General features: G+C 41.2%; 1 protein-coding gene across 1 annotated transcript; it reads left to right on the forward strand.

Annotated features, from left to right (window-relative positions):
- The first annotated feature begins 6,079 nt into the window (after positions 1 to 6,079).
- LOC117408874 (toll-like receptor 2) lies at positions 6,080 to 10,444 on the forward strand. Its single transcript, XM_034014252.3, is given in 5 exon segments — positions 6,080 to 7,363; positions 7,365 to 8,209; positions 8,211 to 8,477; positions 8,479 to 8,590; positions 8,592 to 10,444. Coding segments are annotated over 5 exon segments (2,370 nt in total). The 5' UTR covers positions 6,080 to 6,304; the 3' UTR covers positions 8,679 to 10,444.
- Positions 10,445 to 10,619: the final 175 nt, after the last annotated feature.

The following is a 10,619-nucleotide window of genomic DNA, read 5'->3' on the forward strand; positions in this document are numbered from 1 at the left end:
GTACTCGTGGTTTTCTCCATACCCTAGTCCTCCCATCAGCGTGAAACAGCAGGAACCGGGATTCATCAGACCAGGCAATGTTTTTCCAATCCTCCAGTGTTTTCGTTCCTTAGCCCACTGCAACTGCAGCTTCTTGTGTTTTGCTGAAAGACGTGGAACTCTGTTAGGTTGTCGGCTGCCATACCCCATTCGTGTCAAGGTACGACAAGTTGTGCATTCTTTTATGGGTCTTTCGGCACCGATGTTGTACTGGACTGTCAGTTGACTAACTGTAGCCTGTCTGTTGCTCTGCACAATTCGTGTCAGCCTCCTTTGGCCTCTTTCATCAATGGCCTGCCGATGTCCTTTGGGTGGTGGACCATCCTTGATACACACATGAAACTGTTGAGCGTAAAAAACCCAGCAGCGTCACAGTTCTTGACACACTCAAACCGGCGCGCCTGGCACCATACCCCGTTCAGAGGCACTTACTGTAAATCTTTTGTCTTGCCCATTTACCCTGTGTGGCACATACACAATTTATGTCTCAATTGTGTCAAGGCTTAAAAATCCTTATTTAACCTGTCTCCCCTTCATCTACACTGATTGAAGTGGATTTAACAGGTTACATCAATAAGGGATCATAGCTTTCACCTGGATTCACCTCGTCAGTCTATTCCATGGAAAGAGCAGATGTTCATAATGTTTTGTACACTCAGTGTGTAATATATATATATATATACATACAATATACAATTATAAAATATATGGTAGTTCCATTAAAAGAAACAGATATTACATTTGTCTGTCCCTTCTTGGCAAAATGCTCATGCTGTAGACCATTATGCTTTGAAGAAAAGGACAGTACAGTAATCAGTCACATATCTGCCCTAACCGTTTTATCTGCCATGATCAAGCTCTTCAGCAACATTAGTTTATTATTGAACAGAGAAGATTAGTTCAGAGATTGTAGATCCTACCAAGATTTTCATACACTGTGTTGTATGTGCTCTGTGCGCTGCCATTGCTGGTAGTGTCACGGGAGCTGTCCAGTGTGTTGATATGTAAGTAAATCCTGTTCGCCTGCAGGGTGTATCAACTTCAACCTCTGTCTCAATCTCCTGCCTGTCACTCGGCAGCGAATGCACGCATCCACATGGCAGACAGCTACAAACGTTTATACCCTGTATCTTTTAAACAAGGGGTTTAGGGGAGCTCCCGAATAAAAGCTTAATCTCAAAACAGAAATTGTGTGAATATAGTAATTGTTTCAGCTGTGTATAATGGTATTTAAAACAGGATTCATTTATCCAACTTTTTGCATATCCACCCTTACTCTGGTCCCACCACAGTCGGATACACGATGGATTACTGTATTTAATTACACATAAATTACTACACCTATTCAGTCTTGTACAGTGTTTTACTTTTTTTCAATGTTACGCTACAAGTAAATAAACAAATAACTGCTAAATAAACAAATAACAAGTAAACAAACCATTTATTAGCTAGCATTTGTGCAAATTCAACAATTGGCTGTAGCTAGGATTTTTCTTAAAACATTGCTTACAAATTAGATTTGCAAACTTAAATTACTGTTGCATAACAAGTAGCTTGTAGCAGTTGGCTAAGTTGCATGTGCATCCTGTTTAAAAACCTGTACTATAAATAACTGATGCTGTAGAGTTCAAGCCAGATGTTAAATGTTAATCAAGCAAAGGCACTTGAATATTTCTGTATGAAACTACAAAAGGATTTCAGTAGGTACCTTTTTCTTACATCATTTTCAATTTGTTAATTGTTGTGTTTTCTAATAGATTTTCCAATCGTTATATCCATATTGTATGAGAGAATGGAACATCATTGAATTGTTTATTAAATGTATGTAGTTCATAAAATATTTGGTACATTTTCTCTCCATTGTTAATATATAAACCACACAAGAAAGGGGTTCCAGTGAGTAAGTGTTGAGTGATTGTAAAATAAGTTTTGTAATGTTAACCTACTTTTTTTGTGCGGATTGACCTCAACAATCATTTGGTATCGGATTAAAGCTTTGAAAGCTTTATGCCAAAAAAACAAATCCTTGATGTAAGAGGTTGAGTTAAGCCAGCTGTAATGCACATGCAGAATTGCCATGCAAACAGAGCATTGACGCTTGGGCTGTGCCACAGTAAAAATGGCATTGTTACATTCTTTATATACCTTTGAAGTGTTTTAAAAGCACACACCATTAAATTATTGATATGACTTACAAAGAAAACAGTTTGGTGCAGTAGTTTTGGGACAAGAAAAAAACCTGTTGCAGCTGGAGAGTATGTAGGCATTAACTGTCAAATACCAAATCCTGTCAATTTTTAGCCGTTTCATTGACACATTATTTCAACCTTTGGCCATTTCAAAGACATTTTTCAGATCAGTTTTATTCAATACAGATGCCTTTCCACCTAAATTATTAATCTCATAAACTCAACATTTCTAGTTTGTATATGTATTTACATTAAAGTGTATTCTTATTTCAACTTTAAGAATGAGAGATTGTATTGGGAGATATACAGTATATATACTGTGTGTATATATATATAGCAGTGTGGGCAGCAGTGTGGAGTAGTGGTTAGGGCTCTGGACTCTTGACCGGAGGGTTGTGGGTTCAATCCCCAATGGGGGACACTGCTGTTGTACCCTTGAGCAAGGTACTTTACCTAGATTTCTCCAGTAAAAACCCAACTGTATAAATGGGTAATTGTATGTGAAATAATGTATAATGTGATATATTGTAAGTCGCCCTGGATAAGGGCGTCTGTTAAGAAATTAATAATAATAATAAAAAATAATATATATATACATATATATATATATATACATATATATATATATATATATATATACACTGTATGACAGTATTGCTTCCTTTAAATGTCTAAATAAGTGCAGACATTTCTTGTTAATTTATATACATACATTATATATATATAATATATATATATATATATATATAGTATGGTATCGCTCAAGGTATAGCCTTGTAGCATTCCAGTCATTATGCAATATGGCCTTCCAACAGCTTTGGTACACTTACCCATGCGGTAATGGTTACATTTCTTACTTTATAGGGAACATTAAGTTATTATCTTAACCCTGTGGCAATGTGCCCCGCCCCTGTGTGCATATTATGTGTTGTATGTTGCGTGCGTGTGTTAATGTTGGTGTATAGATTGGTACACGGGATATAAACGGGTCTGTGAATAATTAATTAGTAATTGAATCCCAGCACAACAGTATATATAGATGCACGTTTCTTTCACTCAGGGTTGGGTGTTAGGTGAGTGGAGAACGGGAGAGAGAGAAGGAGAAAGTAAAACCAAGTAAAGTAAATAAGTGTTTTCACTCACCGTGTTTGTTCGTCTGTCTGTTTAAGTGTAGTACGTTTTGTTTATCTGTTTTATTTTGGCGTATAGTGCCGTGTCCTGTGTTTTGTTGTTTCAAACCTTTTATTTTCTGTGCTGTTTATTAAATGCTGAGCGAAAGCATTCGCTCAGCTCCACCAAACCACAAGTCTCTGTCTGTTTATTTCCTGCTTCTGGTCTGACGCCACCCACTCCGGCCGTCTTTGTGACACGTGGTGTCCTGCGTGGGATCTACAGCGCCGCCAGGACTCAGGCCAGAGCAGGAACCGCATTTTTGGATTTAAAAAAAAAAAAAAAGGAAAAAAAAAAATGGCAGAAGACGCCATCAAAGTGCGGGACTGGATCCTGGAAAATGCTGGGCTGGAGGCCCAGTCAATACCAGTAGCCGTCCGGTTCCTGTGGTTTATGGACAGAGAGCGATGGGAGGCGTATGAGAGGGAACAGACCGTAAGCACCTGGGAGGAAGGTGTGGGGTTGGTCCTCAGCTACCTGGAGGCAGTCATAAGTGGAACAGCAGCCCAGGTAGCAGGTCCACCAGCAGAGGAAGAATGCCTGCTGTCCCCGTCTCCACCAGCAGAGGAAGAATGCCTGCTGGTTTTGCCTCCACAGCCCGAGCGGGAGGAGCCTGAGCGTCCACAGCCCGAGCGGGAGGAGCCTGAGCGTCCACAGCCCGAGCGGGAGGAGCCCGAGCGTCCACAGCCCAAGCGGGAGGAGCCCGAACGTCCTACGCCTGAGTGGGAGGAGCCCGAACGTCCTACGCCTGAGTGGGAGGAGCCCGAACATCCTACGCCTGAGTGGGAGGAGCCCGAACGTCCTACGCCTGAGTGGGGGGAGCCCGAACGTCCACAGCCCAAGAGGGGGGAGTCGGTGCGTCCACAGCCCAAAAGGGAGGAGTCGGTGCGTCCACAGCCCGAAGAGAGGGAAGTCGGGGCTTCCACAGCTTCCAAACCTTTTATTTTCTGTGCTGTTTATTAAATGCTGAGCGAAAGCATTCGCTCAGCTCCACCAAACCACAAGTCTCTTTCCGTTTATTTCCTGCTTCTGGTCTGACGCCACCCACTCCGGCCGTCTTTGTGACATTCCCTGAAATAGAAACATAACCATTAACCTTCAAGGTCACTGCGTCAATGATTGCAGCATGCTTGAAGGAAAAATGATGCTGGCATCTGTGCATGCAGTCTTCTTATACCCTCGGGGACGGGCATGACTGTGTCACAGGTGCTACCACGCAGCTTTGGTATAATTTTATTCAGGTTTGGTCATGGTTAAATTTCTATTTCAGGGAACCAGGGTTATGATAATAACCTAACATTAGCTTTATAAAGCTCTTTGCTGTTCCAAGGGAACACGGGGGCAGGCGGAGCAGTGTGCTGACTCCATTTGTTTGGAGTCAGCTGATCTTTTAGACTGATGACTCTTTCTCTTCCTCTACCTTGGAGAAGGAGAGGGAGGAGAGGCAGAGGATGATGAAGAGGACGGCAAAGATAGCCTCTTACATGGGTCCTTCCCCTGGGCAATCTTTTTGCTTTCCCTTGGCACACAGCCATCTGGAGAGGACAGCCACGTCTTTAACTGACGATGAGGGAGATCCCTGTCCAAGTGGAATGGACATGAAGTCTGCAGAACTGCGAGACACCCGTTTCCCCACCTTGTATTTTGAAAAACTTGCACAGTTTCGAGTGCCTGTTTTACATGCTCTGGCCCCAGACAGGAAGAGCACCTGCCGTGCTTATCCTCCACTAGGAGACTGGCCTTGCACATGTCACAAGGATAAAACCCCGGCATGATGCAAACAGCTACGCAGTGTCAAAAACTGCTGCCTCAGTCTACTCAAGCAGCAATGCCGCTGCACAGTAATGTACAAAGCATACAGTACTGTATGTAACAGCGCTGCGCACAGTAAGATAAAAACTGTAACAAGCCATTCAAAATTCAAACCAAGTCCTCTGGTACTGTACCAGGGATGGTGGGAACTGGGTCGGTGACTTTGCACAAAGATGTAACTGAGATGTAACCAAGCAGTACTAAGCCTTAGCCTCGGTACGGTACACATGCAGTAACTTTCTCCGGTTCGGTATGGCACCAGTGCAGTAAACTCACGCCCTGTTCGGTGGGTACCGGGTTGGGAACCTACAGGCTTACACAGTTTGCGTTACTGCAAGAAACAGTACATAGGGATGCCCACCTATATACTGTAGCTTCTGGCAAATCCAAACAGTCCCAACAAATACAATAATTAGGGAAACCTGCTGCAAGCAGTCACCAGAACGGCAGCAAGATACTGTGTCAAAGACACACACAAGATAAACAATTCCTCACAGAAAACAGTAATAACCATATTACAATTCAAATAATAACAAAATTGTCTGAAAAAACAAAACTTTTATTTTAACTCCATTTGGAGCAAAGTAGCCTTTAAGGAGAGCACCAGTTAGCCGACTCAAGTTGCTTGATCCCTGGGAAGGGGTGACAATAGCCACCGGCTTCACTCAGGGGCACAAGGCCACTGCAGGATGTGACAAACAAAAGGCTACATGAACAAAATTATGTGTAAGTTGAAGTTTAAACAACATAAATAACTATCGCAAAAATAAAGTATTACACAATTAGCTTAATATAGAAGCAGATAAAAAGAAACAAGTACTGATAGGTCTATGGCTCTATTGTCTAGGTTCAACCCTGTGAAAGGAAAAATGCTCCTGGCATCTGTGAATGCAGTCTTCTTATGCCCACCCGGGGGCGGGCATGACTGCGTCTCAGGCGCTGAGCACAGCTTTGGTATAATTTTATTCAGCTTCAGGGCCTTCACAAGGTAAATACCCATACGGTAATGGTTACATTTCATACTTGATAGGGAACCCAGCTCCTTTTATTAACAATGTGTAAATGTAATTGTGTTTCCTTTAAGGCCTGTCACGATGGGAAAAACAGCGCTAACCCTAATTGTCAAGCTCTTCACAGTTCACCTATTCGCAAGTGGAGTTACTGAATATATGAACCCAAGTTTCCTTTGTCAGAAATGTGATGCACAGAAGTTTTGTAATTGCTCTGCTGCTAAATTACTGACAGTGCCTAGTATACCCCTGAAGGACATGCTGGGACTCAATCTCTCATTAAACGATATTGAAGTTATCAAGAAGACAGACTTCAAGACCTGCATTAAACTCAAAGTACTGAGTATTCATTCTATTGACAACGAGGCATTCACTTTTCTGACGGCTCTGGTGCACTTGGATTTGTCTTACAACCACCTGGTGAACTTGTCAGCTGGTTGGTTTGGGCAGCTTTGTGCATTACAGCATCTGAACCTCTTGGGTAATGACTACCTAACTTTAGGTCATGGGCAGCTCTTTCAAAACCTCACTAGGTTAAGAAGCTTGAAATTTGGAAATCCTTCCTTTCATTCTATAAAGAAAGATGACTTTGTGGGAACCAAGATACTCAATGAGCTGGTCTTGTACGGTAATCGACTGAAGAATTATGAAGCAGGTAGTTTCAAGACAACTGAACAGATAAATCATGTCCTCCTTAGCCTGCACGATCTATTTAAGCAGGATACAAATCAAGCAAAAAACATTCTAAACGATCTCTCGAACTCCAGCATTTACCTTAAACTGAGGGATGTAATATTGGACGTGAGTGAGGAAACTGAGGTGTTCTCAGCAGTCTCTCAGAAAACCATCAAGAAATTAACTTTTAAGAACATCACACTGAATGATAGATCAATGGCAAAATTCCTTAAAGTGATTGACAGAGCTGGAATCTTACATGTAGAAATTGAAGACTGCCAGCTTTTAGGAACTGGCCGGTGGTACAACGCTAGTGATGTACAGCTTGATACCCTGCATACCTTGACAATTAAAAACATAACCATTAACTCCTTCTACTTGTTCAGTTCCCTTTCTTATTTAAAGAAGCTCCTGGTCCCATTAAAAAGACTAACTGTCATTAACAGCAAAGTGTTCTTGATACCTTGCCCCCACTTCTAGGCACTTTAAAAATCTGGAGTATCTGGATCTTAGTGGAAATTTGCTTACTGATAATGCCATGACAGAAACTGCATGTAATGGTGATGGCTCATGGCAATCCCTTCAAGTTATGAATATAGGCAAGAATTCCCTTAAGTTGCTTGGCCCTCTCAGCCAGCTGTTCACTAAACTCAACAAGCTAGTTTCCTTAGATCTCAGCCAGAATGTCTTTAAAGACATACCTGAATTGTGTCAATGGCCTCCTTTAAAAAATTTAAACCTCTCTACATTCCGCATAAAAAATTTAACACCATGCATTCCAGAGACCATAGAAATTCTGGATGTAAGCAACAATGAGCTGAATTTCTTTACAATTAACCTGCCTTTTCTCAAAGAGATCTATGTGTCTAATAACAAGTTAATGAGCCTACCTGAAGCACGATTAGCTCCTAGCTTACAAGTGCTCTTTATTGGTGGAAACAAACTGAACACCTTGTCCAAAGACAAACTGAAAGCGTTCAAGAAGCTTGATAATTTGGAGGCAGGTAATAATCGCTATATGTGTTCCTGTGAATTTCTTTCATTCATGCATCAGGAAGCAGAAAATATGGTTAGGTTGGATGAATGGCCTGAAAACTACGTGTGTGATTCACCCTCTGCATTTAGAGGATCACTGGTTAGGGACGCAAGCCCTTCTGTCTTTGAGTGCCAAAGAACAATAGCTATTTCACTGCTGTGCACAAGTATTTTTTTTATAATTGTCAGCACAGTCATCCTTTGCAAGAAGCTGCATGTCATTTGGTATATACAAATGACTTGGGCATGGTTAAAGGCCAAAAGGAGACCAACCAACACTAGACATGAATATTTGCTACGACGCCTTTATTTCTTACAGTGAGATGGACTCTGAGTGGGTGGAGACATATTTGGTCCAAGAGTTAGAAAGTTCCCAACCTCCCTTCAAACTTTGCCTTCACAAACGCGACTTTCTGCCTGGAAAATGGATAATAGACAACATAATCAACTCCATTGAAAAAAGCCACAAGACTCTGTTTGTTCTCTCGGAGCACTTTGTTCGCAGTGAGTGGTGCAAGTATGAACTGGATTTTAGCCACTTTCGACTCTGATGAGAACAACGACACTGCCATTCTGATTCTACTGGAGCCCATCCGGAAGGAGGACGTGCCAAACAGGTTCTGCAAGCTGCGTAAGATAATGAACACACAAACCTACCTTTGAGTGGACCCAGGATGAAGGACAGAGGGCAGTCTTCTGGTTCAACCTCAAAGTGGCACTTAAAAGACAGGAATTCACTGTTGGCTAATTTCTTATATATTCAAGAAATTTTTTTGGTTACCACAATACATTAGCATGTTGTTCTCGTTAAAATGTTTAAAATTTAAAATTCTTACCGAATGTATGCATTTTCTGTGAAAGCAACATAATGTATACTGCTTTTTATGGAAAATTTGGAATATACTATTCTTCCAGGAAACTAGGATCTTATAAATAGCAAGTTACAAAGTCAAATATATGATTTGTGTTGGTTTACGGTAGAACCATTGCATACTTAAGCTATAGTGCCTGTCGATGAGGGCTCTACATGTGTGGTAGTTGACCGCGATGGGAGTTGTTTTCCTAAGCCAATGGCAAGGGCACTAGCAAAAGTCAAGGTCAACTATCACACAGTAGGGCTCGCGAGTGGCGTATCCCGTAAAGGCACTCTGCTCGGAGTGCAGGAATGCGCCCTATAGCTTGGAGATCGCTGGTTCAAATCCAAGCTATGCCACTGCTGACCGTGGACGGGCGTTCCCAGGGGGTGGCACACAATTATCCAAGCGCTACCCGGGCGAGGTAGGGGTTAGGTTGGCTGGGGAGTCCTTGGCTTACCACACACCAGTGACCCCTGTGACTTGCCAGGTGCCTGCAGGCCATCCTGTACACAGTTCAAAACTGCATGGTCCTCCGACACTAAGTTCTGATATGGCTTCTTGGCAGGTTTGCAGAGTGAAAAAAAAACGGACGTCTGACGGCACTCGTTTGGGAGGACGCGAGTGCTGGTCCTTTTCTGTCCCGAGTTAGTTCAGGGTTTGCAGCGGTGGACAGGTTGAATAATAACAAAACAAAAAATACCACACGAGAGAGCCTTCATCGCTATTAGAAAATTATTTTTCTCATTATTTTCTTTAAGACCTAGATTTACCTTGAACTTGTAATTATTCGTCTGGTACCTTTACACTGAGAACAGTTTCAGAAAAAATAGTCCCCAAAATGTTCATAAAGGATCACATACATAATTGGAGAAAAAAACAAACAGCTGTATTAAACAAATAACTTTATTAAACAATAACATTGTACTTGTCGGAGTTGCTTATAGTTAGGGCTTGTGATTTTTGGTTTTAACCCCGATACAAAAAAAAAAAAAAAATTGGTATATAGCCAGTAAACACCAGATAAACACTGGAAATGGTTACTCAATTCACACTGACTTCACGCCTTTCCCATTTAAAAAAAATACCTACTACAAAAAAACAAAAATAAACTACCTTTCCCAGTGCAGTTGGTTAATGTCCCTCCTTCCTGCCTTATAACTATAATTGATCCATTCTGAATATTTTAAACACACCTCAGCTACTAAGTGGCAGCAAATACCTACATTTATATTCTCTGCTTGCAAGATTTAAAAAAGAGATTACAATTAGAAACGGAGGCTTGTTCGTGGGATTTAAAGCTATATTACAGTTAGATAGGGAGGATTTAAAACAGATTTGCAAATTGTGGTACAATGTAAAAAAATGCCTACACACAAAAACCCAGAATAATGTGCACGTAACCGTAAGGATGTAGTTGTGGAAAACAGCAAAGGAAAGAAGGTACAACTTACAGTAAGTGTACAAGTACTGTTGAGTTACTATACATATTGACAGAAACAAACAAACAAAAAAAAAAAAAAACACCCAAGCATTTTGGAAAGTAACCAAAAACAATAATTTCTTACAGTATATAAAAAGCAAAAGCACAGAAAAAAAAAAAAAAAAGATTTCTGGGAATCTACATAAATCTCGAAAATAGCTTAAAAAAAAACAAAAACGAAAAATGAAATTAATAAAAACAGAAGCCCTACTTATAGTTCACATGGTCAGATATCTGAATGGAGCAATACTGCTTTACTGTCTGTGTCTCGGTCTGTTGTTGAAAGATGCTGAGCTCCGCGCAAGCTGACAGGCTGTAATTGGCTGATTTGACCTTTGTAGATTGCTTCCGT

Source organism: Acipenser ruthenus, chromosome 2 (assembly GCF_902713425.1).
Source record: "Acipenser ruthenus chromosome 2, fAciRut3.2 maternal haplotype, whole genome shotgun sequence".
Taxonomy (NCBI): domain Eukaryota; kingdom Metazoa; phylum Chordata; class Actinopteri; order Acipenseriformes; family Acipenseridae; genus Acipenser; species Acipenser ruthenus.